The 14732-nt window shown below is 46.2% G+C and overlaps 1 protein-coding gene across 2 annotated transcripts in view; it reads left to right on the plus strand.

Annotated features, from left to right (window-relative positions):
- Window positions 1-14732, plus strand: part of SORBS1 (sorbin and SH3 domain containing 1) — a 252584-nt gene that overhangs the window by 114788 nt on the left and 123064 nt on the right. For both annotated transcript variants that reach the window (XM_023206238.1, XM_023206236.1), the window contains exons 3-5: window positions 6046-6100; window positions 9684-9749; window positions 14594-14722. In XM_023206238.1, the coding sequence (XP_023062006.1) occupies window positions 6091-6100; window positions 9684-9749; window positions 14594-14722 (205 nt within the window). In that variant the 5' untranslated portion in view covers window positions 6046-6090. The remainder of the gene's footprint in view (window positions 1-6045; window positions 6101-9683; window positions 9750-14593; window positions 14723-14732) is intronic.

A 14732-nucleotide genomic window follows, 5' to 3' on the forward strand; every position in this document is an offset into this window, starting at 1 on the left:
TCTGTCACCCAGGTTGGAGTGCAGTGGTGTGAGCTCAGCTCACTGCAACCTCCACTTCCCAAGTGCAAGTGATTGTCCTGCCTCTGCCTCCAGAGTAGCTGGGACTACAGGCGTCCACCACCATGCTTGGTTAATTTTTGTATTTTTAGTAGAGATGGGTTTCCCCCTGTTGGCCAGGCTGGTCTTGAACTCCTGACCTCAAGTGATCTGCCCACCTCGGCCTCCCAAGGTGCTGGGATTATAGGCGTGAGTCATTGCACCCGGCCCAAGATTGGATTTTAAAGCTAAGGCATAACCAGCATTTTGTACAAGTGGGGAGCTGGCTCCCTTTTAAGGAGCCACAGTGGAGTTAAGGAGGCTCTTGGCTATCTTGAAGGTAAGACTCTGAAGTTAGGTTCTGAAGGTTAAACAGGTATGAGAAAGGCCATGACTGAGCACCTCCTGCATGCCCAGTGCTGAGAATGATGTAGTTTTTCCTTTCCAGATATTTACAATCTATTGTTGGGGATGGGGGAGCTATGGAGGCAAAACACCATAGTGCATAGGAGAAGCTGGAGCATGCTGGCTAGGAGATTTAAAGGCTCTTTGTTTTCCAAGAACCTTTGCAGGACCTTGAATTCATTTTTACAGACATACTCAATTTCTCCCTAGTCATATATCCCTAAACTATCCATATAAGGACCTTCTTTCCTTTCCCAGTAACCAACCCATATTTAGTTGATTGTTTTTCAGCTGGAAGCATGAGTATAAATTTGACTTTTTAGTAATTAATCACTTTGTGTCATCAAAACTTGTCTTAGTATAGGGTCCTGGAATTGGCGGGGTGGGTAGACAATATGGAAAGGACAATATGGAAAGGTTATGCTTGAGTCTGGAGTTCGAGACCAGCCTGGGTAACATGGGGATGCCCTGTCTCCACCAAAAATACAAAAATTAGCATACAAAAATCTGGATGCTTTCTTAACGACTCTGGCCACTTCACATCTTGTTCTTCTCATGGAATGTCTGTGTTGATGCCGTGGTACTTTGACCAAGTACGGCAGGTCCAAGCAGCTCAAAGCGTAGAATGGCGGTTTGATCCCCCACGGGCACACCCAAGCTGTAACACTGCATAGGCTCCTGCAACTCACTAAGGGAATTAACTGCCCACTTGTAGTTGTCTGATTTTGCCACTAGATGGTACACTGTTCGTCCTTTTGGCTTTTACCCAAAGGTGCCTGCTCATTTGGAGGGGGGACTTGTAAGAGACATTCCAAAGTCATGCCATCATGTACTTAACCAAATCAGGCTCTTTACAGCTTAGTTTTTAAATAAATATTAAGTGTTAGAGGTTTTTTATGTAAAATAAACTCTCAAGTTCTCATCTGATTGTAATGACCCTTATTATCTCTAAATAAACAGCAGGGACTAGACTATGATTTTCAAAGCTTTCAGTGTTCTGGTCAAGCTCAGTTTGTGTAGTTTCATGGATGCATCCTCACTTCCCAGGCTCTGAGCACTTAAGGTTGTAGAGACACAACCACTGCCAAGCCACTTGGGATTCAGATCTGGTCAGCCTCATGTCAGGAGACAGGAATGAAGATTCTCCTCTTCAGATGAAACCTTGGGGACTTCTCCCTCCCATCTTCTACTGGTCAAAGTTCTCGGGTGGCAGATAACCAGAAACCACCTCTGGTGAACTCAAACTGAAAAGGGATTTATTGGAAGATCTTGGGTAGTTCACGGAGTTTATGGAAGGTTGGAGAACTGCACTCAGAACTGGGGCAGGAATTCCAGGAGGCTGAGCTGGCTGGGATCAGAGCCAGAATCAGGCCCTGGAATAGTCTGGATAGGACGTTGCTGCTGTTGCCACCACAAGGGAGGACTGGACACGGGGCACTGTCCTTGGCACTGCTGCCATTGCTGCAGTTCCTTTTCTTCAATCAGCCCGTTCATCCTCAGCACTTTTAATTTTATTTTAAACTATCCCTTGTTTGTTAGTATCACCTGCTGGAGATTTAATCGCCAGAGTGAACACACAACAGAACCTGCTACTCAAAAAGTCCTCGTGTGCAAGAGCTGGTACTCACTGTGCATTGTCATTGTCACGTACTATCGTTATACTAGGTCTTAAAATATCAAAGTAGTCTGTCAACACCCAGGATCCATTCTCCTTCTACCCTCTAACCATCCAGCCATTAAATGGTTAATAGCAGGCACAGGGAGGGGCCTCCCAGAGAGTGCTACAACTGGTGTCTGCTCCAGTTGGTAGACATTTGTGGCAAAATGATGGTTAAATATTTTGAAGATTATCTCTGACTGTGTCTGTTTTAGGTCAGTTTGTAAGTAAGAGGGGCTGACACTTAGTAGTTTCTATATTGAGAAATGTGAAATGTGCAAAGGGCTACCTGCATATGGCAGTGATTACTCATCATGTATGAGTTGAGGTATCCCTTTTTGTTTGGTTCATAAGACATCTCCATTCATTTCTTCTCCAGCCTAAGAATGCTGTGTGCTTTGTACTTGTTTTTTAAATTAAGATGAATTAAACTATACAAAGGGAATTGGTAAATGGATTATGGAGTGTTATTACAATGAAATACAGCCATTAAAATGATGGATATGCTGACTATATAGAATCCTAGAAAAATGTTCATGAAATATTTGATTTAAAAATGAGAACACAAAGCTGTCCAGATAGTATGTTTACAGCAGTATACATGCTATTTATGTATCTAGAGGCTAGAAAGGACTCATAAAAGAATGAAAATAGTTTCAGCTAAGATAGCTTCACAGTTGAATCAAGATTTCCTCAATACTGCTTTAAAAATTGAGGAAAGGCCAGGTGCAGTGGCTCACACCTGTAATCCCAGCACTTTTAGAGACTGAGGCAGGAGGATCGCTTGAGGCCAGGAGTTGAGGCCAGCCTGGGCAATAGAGAGACCCCATCTCCAAAAAATAAAAATTTAAAAAATTAGCCACGTGTGGTGGTGCACAACTGGTCCCAGCTACTTGGGAGGCTGACGTGGGAGGACTGCTTGAGCCCAGGAGGTTGAGGCTCTAGTGAACCGTGATCACACCAGTGCACTCCAGCCTGGGTGATAGTGCAAGATCCTGTCTCAAAAAAAAAAAAAAAGAAAAAGAAAAAAATAAGGAATAAAAACCTTAACATAATACAATTGCTCATGAAAATTGTTTATAAAATAAAAGCATTTGGATGGTATCACAACAACCCTTTTGATCCTGGGAGACAAACTAAAGTATCAAAAAATTAGGATTGGAAAACATGAGGACATACAGATAACAGCAGGTTGTGTGTTTCTCAGTTGAAAGAACAGATGTTTCCACAGCTTAGGAAACTGGCTGTGGACAGCTATTGAAGGTCATAGATAGTCTCAGATGTATTTGACAGTGACAGAGGCAAAGTTACTGCTGATTTGGGCTGCAGAGATGGACTTAGGATGATTTCCTTTTCATCCCTAGCATTCTACTCTGTTAATTACAAGGACAGTAAGCAAAGCAACCATCCAGAAAGGAAATCAGTGTCCAACTTCAGCTTTTTTAAAAAAAGAAGCTAAAGCATGTCTCCTTTTGCAGACCTTCATACCGTATCTTCACATCCCTATTACAGAATTTGTGAACAGGAGCTTTCCTCTGCATCATTGCTTCTCACACCTTAAAATGCAAAGAGAGCACCTGGAATTTTGTTAAAATGCCCATTCTGACTGAGTAGGTACAAGATGGAGTCTGAGCCTCTGTGTATTCTTTACCTTTCTTTTTTTTTGGAGATGGAGTCTCACTCTGTCACCCAGGCTGGAGTGCAGTGGCACATATGAACTAGGTTCACTGCAACTTCTGCCTCCCAGGTTCAAGCAATTCTCCTGCCGCAGCCTCCCGAGTAGCTAAGATTACAGGCACCCACCACCACACCCAGCTGATTTTGTATTTTAGTAGAGACAGGGTTTCACCATGTTGCCCAGGGTGGTCTCGAACTCCTGACCTCAGGTGATCTGCCCAACTTGGCCTTCCAAAGTGCTGGAATTATAGGAGTGACTCACCACGCCTGGCCACTTCTGCATTTTCAGTAAGCTCCCAGCTAATGTGAATGCTGCTGGCCTGTGGACCACACTTGAAATATCAAGGTTCTGCATATCCCAAGGATTTGTTTTTCAGATTGTGTGACCTTCAGATGTGTTCAGTAAGACTTTATTAGTCGAAGTATGTACAAGACTTGTACTTTGAAAAAACTATAAAACATTACCAAGAGAAATTAAAGAAGACCTGGATAAAGGGAGAGATAGGTCATACTCATGAAATGGAAGACTTGATATTGTTAAAAATGTTAGTTTTTCACAGATTCAACACGATTCCAGTTAAAATCTGAACAGACTTTTTTTGGTAGAAATTGATAAGGTGGTTTTAAACTTTATATGAAAATACAAAGGACCTAAAATAGCCAAAATGATTTTGGAAAAAAAAAACTCAAGTTGGAAGACTCACTGTGTTAGGCTATTCTTGCACAGCTGTAAAGAAATACCAGATACTGGGTCATTTATAAAGAAAAGAGGTTTAATTGGCTCACAGTTCTGTAAGCTAGCTGTACAGGAAGCATGGTGCTGGCATCTGCTCGGCTTCTGGGGAGCCTCAGGAAGCTTCCCATCATGGTGCAAGGCAAAGGGGAAGCAGGAGTGTCACACAACAAGAGCATAAGGAAGGGTGGGGGAGGTGCCACATACTTTTAAATGACCAGGTCTTGTGAGAACTCGCTATTGCAAAGATAGCACCAGGCCATGAGGGATCCACCCCCATGATTCAAACACCTCCCACCAGGCCCACCTCCAACATCGGGGATTACATTTTAACATGAGATCTGGGCAGGGACAAGTATCCAAACTCTATCACTCACATTACCTGATTTCAAGGCTATGTAAAACTATAGTAATCAAGACAGTGAGTTATTAGATAAAGACAGCTCACTGAAATAGAAGAGAGGCCAGAAATTGACCTAGCCACATCTAACCAGTTGCTTTTCAGAAGTGTTACCCTAAACAGGAGAAGCCAGACGCAAAGAATTACCTATACGATGATACCATTTATATAAAATCCTGGAAAAGGTAAAACAATAGTAACAGAAAGCAGATCAGTTGTTAACAGGGACCTGAGATGGTACTTGGCTGTAGAGATACACATGGGAACTTTTTGGGGTGATGGAAAGGCTGTATATTGTGATTGCGGTGGTGGTTATAGGATGTATATATTTGTCAAAACTCATCGAATTGTAAAATTAAAATGGATATATCCGGTTGTATGCAAACTATAACTCAATAAAAGATCTAGATATATATTAGGGCATTGTCAGTACAATTTAAGCTTTCTTTGAGACCCTACTAAATTAAGGGGTTATCTATTTGAACATCAGGCATTGGTTCCCACCTCCAGGTGGTAGAGCACAGTGCATAGGAACGGGGCCAGAAAGTCAGGCTGTCTGGGTTCCAGTATCAGCTCCTCCACTGCGGCAAGCACACAGCTTCACCTGTCTGTGTCTCGGTTTCCTCATCTGTGTAGACTAACATGATATTAGTGCTTACCTCCTAGGGTTGTGAGGGTCAAATGCATTAATATATTTAAAGCATTTAGAACATTTCCATGTGCATAATAAGCTATATATGAGCATTCAGTATGATCAGTAAGTTCTCAAATCAGTTTGTGTCGTGATTTTACCTCTTTCTCCTAAAATGTGTTTTTTCCCTTTCCTTTACCCTCTCTTTAAACCACGTGCACTCATGTAGCTTGAGGTTTTTTTATAGAATGTTAGAGCTGAAAGGGATCTCGGATAACATTAGCATCGAGTAGGGGCAACAAAACTGAAACCAGTGAGGTTGAGTGATGTGCCCAAGGTCACAATAATATGTGGGTGACCATGAACCAGAAGCCTGGCCAGGTGACTCCTGGTTCAGCTCTGTTTTATCAAGGGTTACAGTGTTTGCATTTTTAATAGTAACCATTGGGATTTATCGCGAACCTGCCATTCATCAATTGCATTGTGTGGTGTTTGTTTTTCTACAGAGCAGTTCAGAGCCCCAGTTGCAGACGACTTGTCCTGCCACCACCATGAGCTCTGGTAAGTCATTTTAAACTCATCTTTCTCTCATCTACCAAACTGGGCCGTTTACCCAGATTTCCCACGTACCCCAAAGGCCCCACTCTGGCATTATATTTTTTATTTTTTGCAACCTGGGTGAATGCCAAAGCTTTGTCATGAGTTGTCATCATCACTATCATCACCTTCGTGGTGAATGATTTTCTGAGTGCCTACTACTATTGCCAAAGCACTGTGCTATACACTTTACATGCACATTAGCCCTCTCTTTATTGAGATGTAACTGGCATACTATAAACCACAGATATTTTAAGTATACGATTTGATAAAATTTGACATGTGTGTACGCTTCCATGGCATTTCTTCATCTGAGTGACTGCAGCAAAAGTAAACTGAGTGGCCATAATTGTCCCAGGATATGAACTAATCTAATGCTTCCTTCATCCAGGCTAGTAGAGCAGTTTGCTCCCTCTTTTGCTTTGCCTTTGGTAGTAGAAGTCAAGACCTAAAGAAATAATCAGTTTTGAGTATTTTTAGTTTTGAGCTGAGGTAGAAAACGTGGGTTAGGGAAGACAGAGATGGGAACAGATCCCTGCTCATCATGCAGCCAAGAGCTGTCAGCTTTCCAACCCAGAATTGGAGCAGAGAAGTTTCCATCTGGAGATTAAGCCCCACCTAGGCTACTGAGCCTGCCCTGGAGCCTCCTGAGACCTGCAGGTGGGGCAGGCTGTGGGTGGGAAGATGACCCTGTGGATATCTCATTCAGGGGTCTCCCAATCCTGCAGTATTTCGTGAGTGTTGTCAGTGACCTTTGTGCATTAAAAATCACCCTCTTCCATTTATTTGCATACAATACCCTTTTAGCCAAGTTCTGAGCAGGACAGTATGTAGTTAAGACCTAGGAAGGCTCTGGGGTAGAATAGCTGAGGCCCACACCCTGACCTCTTTGTTTACTGGCTGTATAGTCTTGGGCCTGTGGTGGACCCTTCTCTGCATTTTCCTCTGCAAAATGGACATAATAAAAGCACCAGTTCATTGGGATTTAGTGACGATTAAGTGAGGCAATGCTTTTATTTTTTTTTTTTTTGAGACGAGTCTCGCTCTTTCACCCAGGCTGGAGTGCAGTGGCGTGATCTTGGCTCACTCCAGTCTCTGCCTCGTGAGTTCAAGTGATTTTCCTGCCTCAGCCTCCTGAGTAGCTGGGATTACAGGTGCCCACCACCACACCTGGCTAATTTTTTTGTGTTTTTAATAGAGACGGGGTTTCACTATGTTGATCAGGCTGGTCTCGAACTCCTGACCTCAGGTGATCCGCCCCTCTCCGCCACCGTGCCTGGCCTGAGGCAGTGCTTTTAAAGTGCTAGGCTCTGTGTCCAAGGCAAGGGCTTCATCTTTGGGTTCTTACTGTTAGGAGTTCAGAGTTCCTCCCTGCAAAGCCGGGGACTTGGCTTCTCAGCAATTGCTTGAGTGCTTTTGCTGTGTGCGAAGAGGCCGTGCACCTTTTCCCCTCTAAGCAGGCTCCGGTACTGCCAGTAGCTCCTGCTTCATAACTCATTTTTGTCTCTTTGGCTTTTTGCTTTTGTTGTCATTTAAAATAGGCCATGGTGTTTGCCTTTATTTTGTTTTAAACTTTTTCTCTGTAGCCTAAAGCTACTTTCTCGTCCAGTGGCAGAACTGGCCTAACTTTGGTTTACTACTCTTGGCATTAAGGGCCAGAGAAGGAAGAAGGGAGAGGCCTGGAAGAAGGGTATGGGTGTGGAAAAGCCCAGGAGACCTCTCCCCAGAATCTCTCTCTCAACGTGGGGGATTGGAAGGAGGCATTGCCTAGGAAGAGTTCAGAAACTCTGGAGCCTTTGACCCGATGATCCCACTCTTGGGAATTTCTATCTTAATTCCAAGGAAACAAAAATATCACCCACATGAAGTGGGGGGTACGAGTAAGTACGTTGTGTGTATTTACTTGATGGAATATTGCGCCGCTATTAAAATGGTCATTAGGAGAAAAGTAGCTACATGGGAAATACTTGTTTTAATCACTGGTGGAAAGAGCAGTGTAAAAATGGTGGATTCTTTTTATTCCAAGTTTGGGCTGGGCTGCCAGTCACCAGGTGAAGTGCTTTACCTGTGTGATCTTGTTACATTCTCCTGGAAAACCCTCACAGGTGGGGCGTGGTTTGCCACCCTCATTACACAGATGGGAAAACCGAGGCCCTGAGGGGTTAATAACATGGCCGGGATCACTCAGCTAGTGTGTGCTGTTGCTGAATCAAACTCAGGAAGCTGGACACCAACATGGTGCTGCAGAGGTTTGAGTTTCAGGAGATGGAGTTACTAATTTTTAAATACCTTTCCAAAATTTCAAGTTTGGTTGTTATATTTAATTGAAAGAAAGGAAGAACATGGGGCTGTGCCTGCTGGTAGCTCAGAGGCTGCCCCACACTAGCCTGGGGAGGCCTGGAGCAAGGCCTACAATCCCAGAAGGAACTAGAGCAGGTACTTGGATTTCTGGCCTTCTCACCAGCACCCTTCTTCCACCCATCTCAGAAATCAGAGCTCAAGGAAGACTCTGACATCTAGAAGAATTAGCCTTCACCACCTATAGGTGGGTGTGGGCAATTAACAGGCCACAGCCTGTGGAGCCAGCATGGGGCAGTCCAGGCACCAGGTGAGGCAGTGGCCCTGCTTATGTATGGCCACTGGCAGCATCCAGACTGGCCTGTCAGTGTGGCTTATAGCAGGCGACCCCCATTTTGGGAGGCTGATTGTTAAGGGCCTAGGTAAGGTGACTTAGGTCTCAGCCTAATGAATTACAGGGGTGTGGGACTAAGCTTCAGTCTCAGCATTTGGAGAAAAAGAATATATGTATATACATATGTATGTATGTATATATCAGGAAACCCAAATGTTTATGCCATTTGGGGAGGAAGAAGATGAGCTGTGAGATGGGCAGAGCAGAGTTCAAATTTCAGCTTAGTGATCTTGGGCAGGCCTGGAATCCTCTCTGCCTCAAGTTTCTTATCTATAAAATAGGCATTCCTAACTCCTAGTTCTGGAGGTCTGGGTCTTATGGATAAAATGAGATGCTAATTATGCAATGCTAAGCATGGATCCTCAGACCTGGGCAAGTCAGTGTTTAAAAACCCATAGCTAGTTGTGATTATGTTTGTAGCTTGGTTAACACTGGGCTTGGAGGGGTTCCTCCAAGCACACATGTCCCAAGGCAACAGGGCCTGCCGGCCTGCCTTCCTCGGCCTGCCTCTATCTATTTTGGGATGGGGACCTGGGTGGGGCTTAGGCTGCAGGTGAGCAGGGATGGTCTCAGCTTCTGTAACTGAGCAGAACTCAGGAAAGTCTCAGCCAACCCAGAGGACACGACGTCTGAGGGGAGCCCCAGGGATGCGTGGAATTTCCATCAGGTGAGAAGGGAGGATGAAACATTCTCGGCAGAGGGCCTCTTAGGAACCGAGGCCTAGAGGTCTGAAGTATCTGGGCAGGACCCCTCTGCTTCTTCCTGACTCCGACCCCAGCACCTTCTGCCATGCAGGACTCAGTAAGTGCTGGGGCAATTTACTCACAAACTTCATACTCTCTTTCTTTCTTGCAGAATGTGATGGTGGTTCCAAAGCTGTGGTGAATGGCTTGGCACCTGGCGGCAATGGTCAAGACAAAGGTAAGGTTCTTGGAGAGAAGTCTGGATTGGTACTGGAAAGCATTTCTAAAGATGTGGAGTATGTCAGGCCAGGGCCATCCCATCTGCCTGGTGCGAACATCATTGGCCTAACCAAGCCATAAACTGGAGACCTGTTCCCTACACTGATTTTCTGAGACCTGAAGCCTGTTCTTGCATTTCGGGAGTCTGAGGCTGCCATTTTCCCACTGTGAGGTATTAAAAACTTTCCCTAGCACACAAGGATGCTGTGACTGACAGATCAGGCACGTGGACCAATGCATACTTCATGCCTGGTACAGATGGCATTTATCAGCCTGAAATATCCCTTGCTCAGCCTTTCACCTTCACCTATAATAAACTGATGTGTTCACAGTCCTGACCCTAAGGTAAGAGCCTAAATCATTAAATTATTTCAGTGGCATTAATTTAATGCACATCCTCTCATAGTTTCAGTTTTTAAAAATTTTAGGATAAAAGATTTAAATGTGAAATGAATGATGGATGTGATGAATGACCTTTGAGGTCCTGCTTGGCCTGGAGACTTTCATCCTGACCTCAGTGTGGCTGTGCAGATAGCCTGGCTACGGGGCTCACGGTGCCACTTTTACTGAGTGGTGTGATGGACACTCAAGCTGGAGTGACAAGGCATGGGTTCAAGTCCCAGCTCTGCCACCATGAACAGGACATCTTGAGAGGCCCTTTATCTTTGTGGGTGTGGGTTCCCTTATCTACAAGATGAGGGAATTTATGCTCTGCCATATTTATTTCTGCTTCAAATTCAGAACTGGAATGAATGCTCATCCAGCTAAATTTTATGGTATACAAGAGGAACGGCCAGAATCCTCACATTGGGCATTTAAGTCAAGATGCATCTCAAAGAATAATTTCAAACAATTTGGCATTTTGATCTGTGTAATTTCCATCTGGGTCAACAGAGTGTTCCTTTTAAGACAAGGCAAAGTGTGAACCAAGAGGAACCAGCCGTAGAGGGTATGCCCAGAGACTAGGAGGGGCTGTGGTGTGGGGGTGGCTTCCTTGGTGGCCGGAGGGGACCTGCCATGCTCCTGTTCTTGCCTCCCTGCCTGGTCGCCCCTCTGCACCCATGGTGTGGGGCCCTGGACAGTCTCGACCAAGTTGCACTTAGGGAACTCTGAGGGGCAGTGCCTGTGGAGTGGCTGCAGGCATGTGTTTAGCATCCAGTGAGGAGCGTGGAGAGGGGTGGGGACCCTATTAGTTTAAAGCTGTGGAGTCATCGACCCCATCCATGTGAACTCATTTATACAAGAGACTTAAGGCATGTGGGGGAGGGTGGCAGGTGGAGTGGGTCCCACTCTGTCCTTGGTGAGACTCACCTTTGTCTGCAAACAAGCAGGCAGGGGTGACCTGAAGGGCATCAGGGTGGCCTGAGGTCACTGAACCAGAGCTGGGATAGCTGAGCTCCAGTCTCAGCCTCTCTGCTTGAGAACTGAATGAGCCTGAGCAGTTCGCTGAGCCTCTTGCTTCTTCCTCTGAAAATGGTTACAAAAGTCTCCCCCAAGCCCATCTCCCAGGTGGAGCAGATAGGAAGATGCTGTGAGAGCACATTTGTGTCTTAATCCATGCAGTAGCGTCGTTAGCAACCTAGTCATTAATGACCAGGCGCCGTGTGACTGCCTCATGCCTTAGGAGGTGAGCTGACAGCAGGATGGACTGGAAGGTGCGCTGTCCCTGGCCGACATGCCTCCCTTCTGTTGCTTTGACAGGCTCACCAATGCTGACTCTGCAGTGGCGGTCTTGTTCCCAGACAGCGCTACCCGCTGTGTTTCTGTAGATAGGCGGCCACAGTTGACTCTGGCACCTTCACACAGAGCTCCCATCCCTCTTTATGTGCTGCCCTTAAAAGAGAGCGTGAGGGGAGGCCTCACAACGGGCTCAGTGTAAGGGGAGTTAGGGGACGTGCCTACCATGAGATTACAGAATCTGGGCAGGCAGGGAGCCCAGAGACCCTGCCGATAGATAAGTTTGCGCACCCAGGATGTTCGAGCAGTGGCCTTCACCGTGTCCCAGGCAGGCATCCCTGCTCTGCCTTAGCTCAGCTGGGCATCGGGGTCCTGGGCTGTGCACTTGGGTGCTGCCCCGGAGACTACATATGCACTTGGACACCTGGCACCTCCTGACCAGGAAAGGGTGGGTTTGAGCAAGGCCATCTGCTGTTTAACAGATGGAGGTTCTGATTTGCTTGGGGCCAGAGGGCTACAATTGTCAGAGCAGGCACAAGACCCCAGAAGTTATGCTATGGCGGAAGTAGCTCTGATGGCTGAAGGGACCAGGCAACTCACGATCTTGTTCCTTCGTTCTTGCACTCGTCTGCAGCCCATGGGCCACCGCCCTCCTCCTCGGAACCCCCTCCCCAGCATTCTCCCAGGAGGCCCTGTGGACCCTGAGTGCTCTCCCCTTCCTCTGTTTGCCAGGCCATCTGTGTGCCTCTGTAAATCTTTGTCCAGAGCCTTGGCAAGCTCCTGGTGTGGCAGGAGGCACCGATCAACACTGACCGGCTGTATTTGGGTGATAGTTGGAGGGGAGGGGTCTGTTGTCTTGGCCTAGAACTCTAAAGAGAGAAAGCAGGTTATTTTTAATTACTGCATCTACTGCCCTTTGTATTGTTCTTGTTGTGTGGGCGACTTCCTCCTATTGTCCCTGCCCAGTTCCTCAACTGCCTGAGTGTTTCCCAAATGTTCTTTCTGGATGCACCATTTACCCTTTTGTGTTTTCAGCAACTGCCGACCCTTTACGTGCACGCTCTATTTCTGCTGTTAAAATCATTCCTGTGAAGACAGTGAAAAACGCCTCAGGCCTAGTTCTCCCTACAGGTATCTCCTTGGGTCGGTTTATTTTCTCTAATTGTGAGCGAATCATGGCATGGTTTTCCTTTCTTCTTTTCTTCTAACACGCACTTTGAGCTGAATCGTTGCATGTTTAGTAGGCATTCCGTCTCACTTCCTCAGCTTGCTTCCTTACTTCTTCTGCGTACGTGAATGTCTGTGTGCGTTTTTGTGGGAGCCAGCGAATGTGGGGAAGAACTGAGGACAGAGGCCTCGCCCCTCTTTTCTTTAGGAGAAGGGTCAGTCTGGAGGCTCAGCTTTCCCTTTGGGATGAGTCTGAGGTGCGTGGACATCCTAGGCTCTCCCTAGAGGTTTCCAACTCCCAGTACTTTAGCAAAAACTGCAGTCTCCCTGAGAATTAACCTGGTGTCACAGAGAACCTCTGAACGACTGAATTTGAAGCAGCTGCCTTAGGTGCCCAACCTAGACTTGTGTCTGATGCTCACCGGGCCATCCCCAGTTTTACCTGCAGCCCCTTCCTGCCTCTCCCCTCCAGCGGGTGGGGGAGTACAGTTCAGATGTCAGCTCCGGCTCATCGCTTCCTTCTGTACAAAGTGGGACACACGAGGCCTACACAGTACTTTATCCAATGGTGCTTTCAGAAGTAACTGGGCTGTGTGTCCAGGAACCTATGGATGGGCTGCATCCATCAGTGTGCCCTTCATCCTTTTGAAGTGTTTTCCCAATAGTTTGGTGACATCAGTCACTTAGCCTCTTGAGAGTTGGATAAGTGAGATGCTCTCCAAGGCTGAAACTTGCCCCGCCACACACTGTGCGTTTTGTGCATTGCGTTCAATACAAGAGGTGCTGACGAGGCAGGTCCATTCTCTTGTCTAACGTTAATGATCATTCTCCCTGAGTTGTTGGGAGTGGGCTGCTGGCGTGGAAAGCAAGGAGAGAAGAGGCTTTGCTTCTCTCTGCCCTCGGACGGGAATGCGGATGAGTCGGGTGTCTGAACTCACATCCTGCCCAAACGCACACCCTGAACATCAACCTGTAATCCTAATTGTGACAATTTTAGGTCAGGGATCTAGGTTGTGAGCTGTCTGAAAACAAAACAAAACTGTGGCGTTCTGCATAGCTCAGCTGCACAAAAAGAAACACTCAGTGCGTGTGCCTCCCAGAACTGTGTGGTCTGCCCCGGTTCCCTGCCTCCGTGACTGATTTCCTGCAGGATGGCATTCAGATCTTTTGAAGCGTATTTTGAAATCTTTCTCAAGGAAACTCGCGAAGTTGACCCGCGTCTGTTATTAGGCCCTAGTGAAACTGTAGGAGACGCCAGGACCCTGTGAAGACAGCTGAGGCTTGGTGGACACTGCTCATTGAAGGATTTAGCCTTCCAGGTCGTTTTTGTTGCTGTGAGTTTTCTTTGTTATGTTTGAAAAGTGAGGCTGTCACTCATGAGCTTTCTTGCCAGGTAGCATATCCTTCTGTCTCAGCATTTCGGGAGTCTTGACTTGCTAATCCAAGGAGATTTGCTTTTCCTTTTCCCACTGGAAAACTGCAAGGAGTAGTTGTTCTCCATGGAACTGCCCCCACCCCCCCAACTTCCTTAGTTGCCAACTTGGTCTTCAGTGAGAAGAATGGTCTGGAAGCTTGAAACGTCTTTCATAAAGTCTTTCTTGAACTGTGCCTTACTAACTGGTCAGAAGTCTGCTCGCCAACCTAAACTTCATTTAATTAAAGGAATAAACCTGCTTTCATTTTGAAATGTTTTCAGCTGATATTATAACTCATCCATTTACTCAGAACTCACCATTGCCACCATGTTCCCCTAACTTCCTGATGCACAGTAAACCTCTGAAAACTTGCTCCTCTCCACCACCCACAGATTAATTTCTTTGACCACAAGTGTTCAAAGACTTCGCGTGGCTGTAACCAGGTTCATCTCATTCCCCAGTTGTAACAATTTGCTAACCAACTGTCCTTTAATCCTTCAGGAGTCTTGGATTCAGTCTTCAATTTTGGACCTTTTCTTTTCAGACATGGATCCTACAAAAATCTGCACTGGGAAGGGAGCGGTGACTCTCCGGGCCTCGTCTTCCTACAGGGAAACCCCAAGCAGTAGCCCTGTGAGCCCTCAGGAAACCCCGCAACACGAAAGCAAACCAGGTGCGCTGAG

This window comes from Piliocolobus tephrosceles, chromosome 9 (assembly GCF_002776525.5).
Source record: "Piliocolobus tephrosceles isolate RC106 chromosome 9, ASM277652v3, whole genome shotgun sequence".
NCBI classification, from domain to species: domain Eukaryota; kingdom Metazoa; phylum Chordata; class Mammalia; order Primates; family Cercopithecidae; genus Piliocolobus; species Piliocolobus tephrosceles.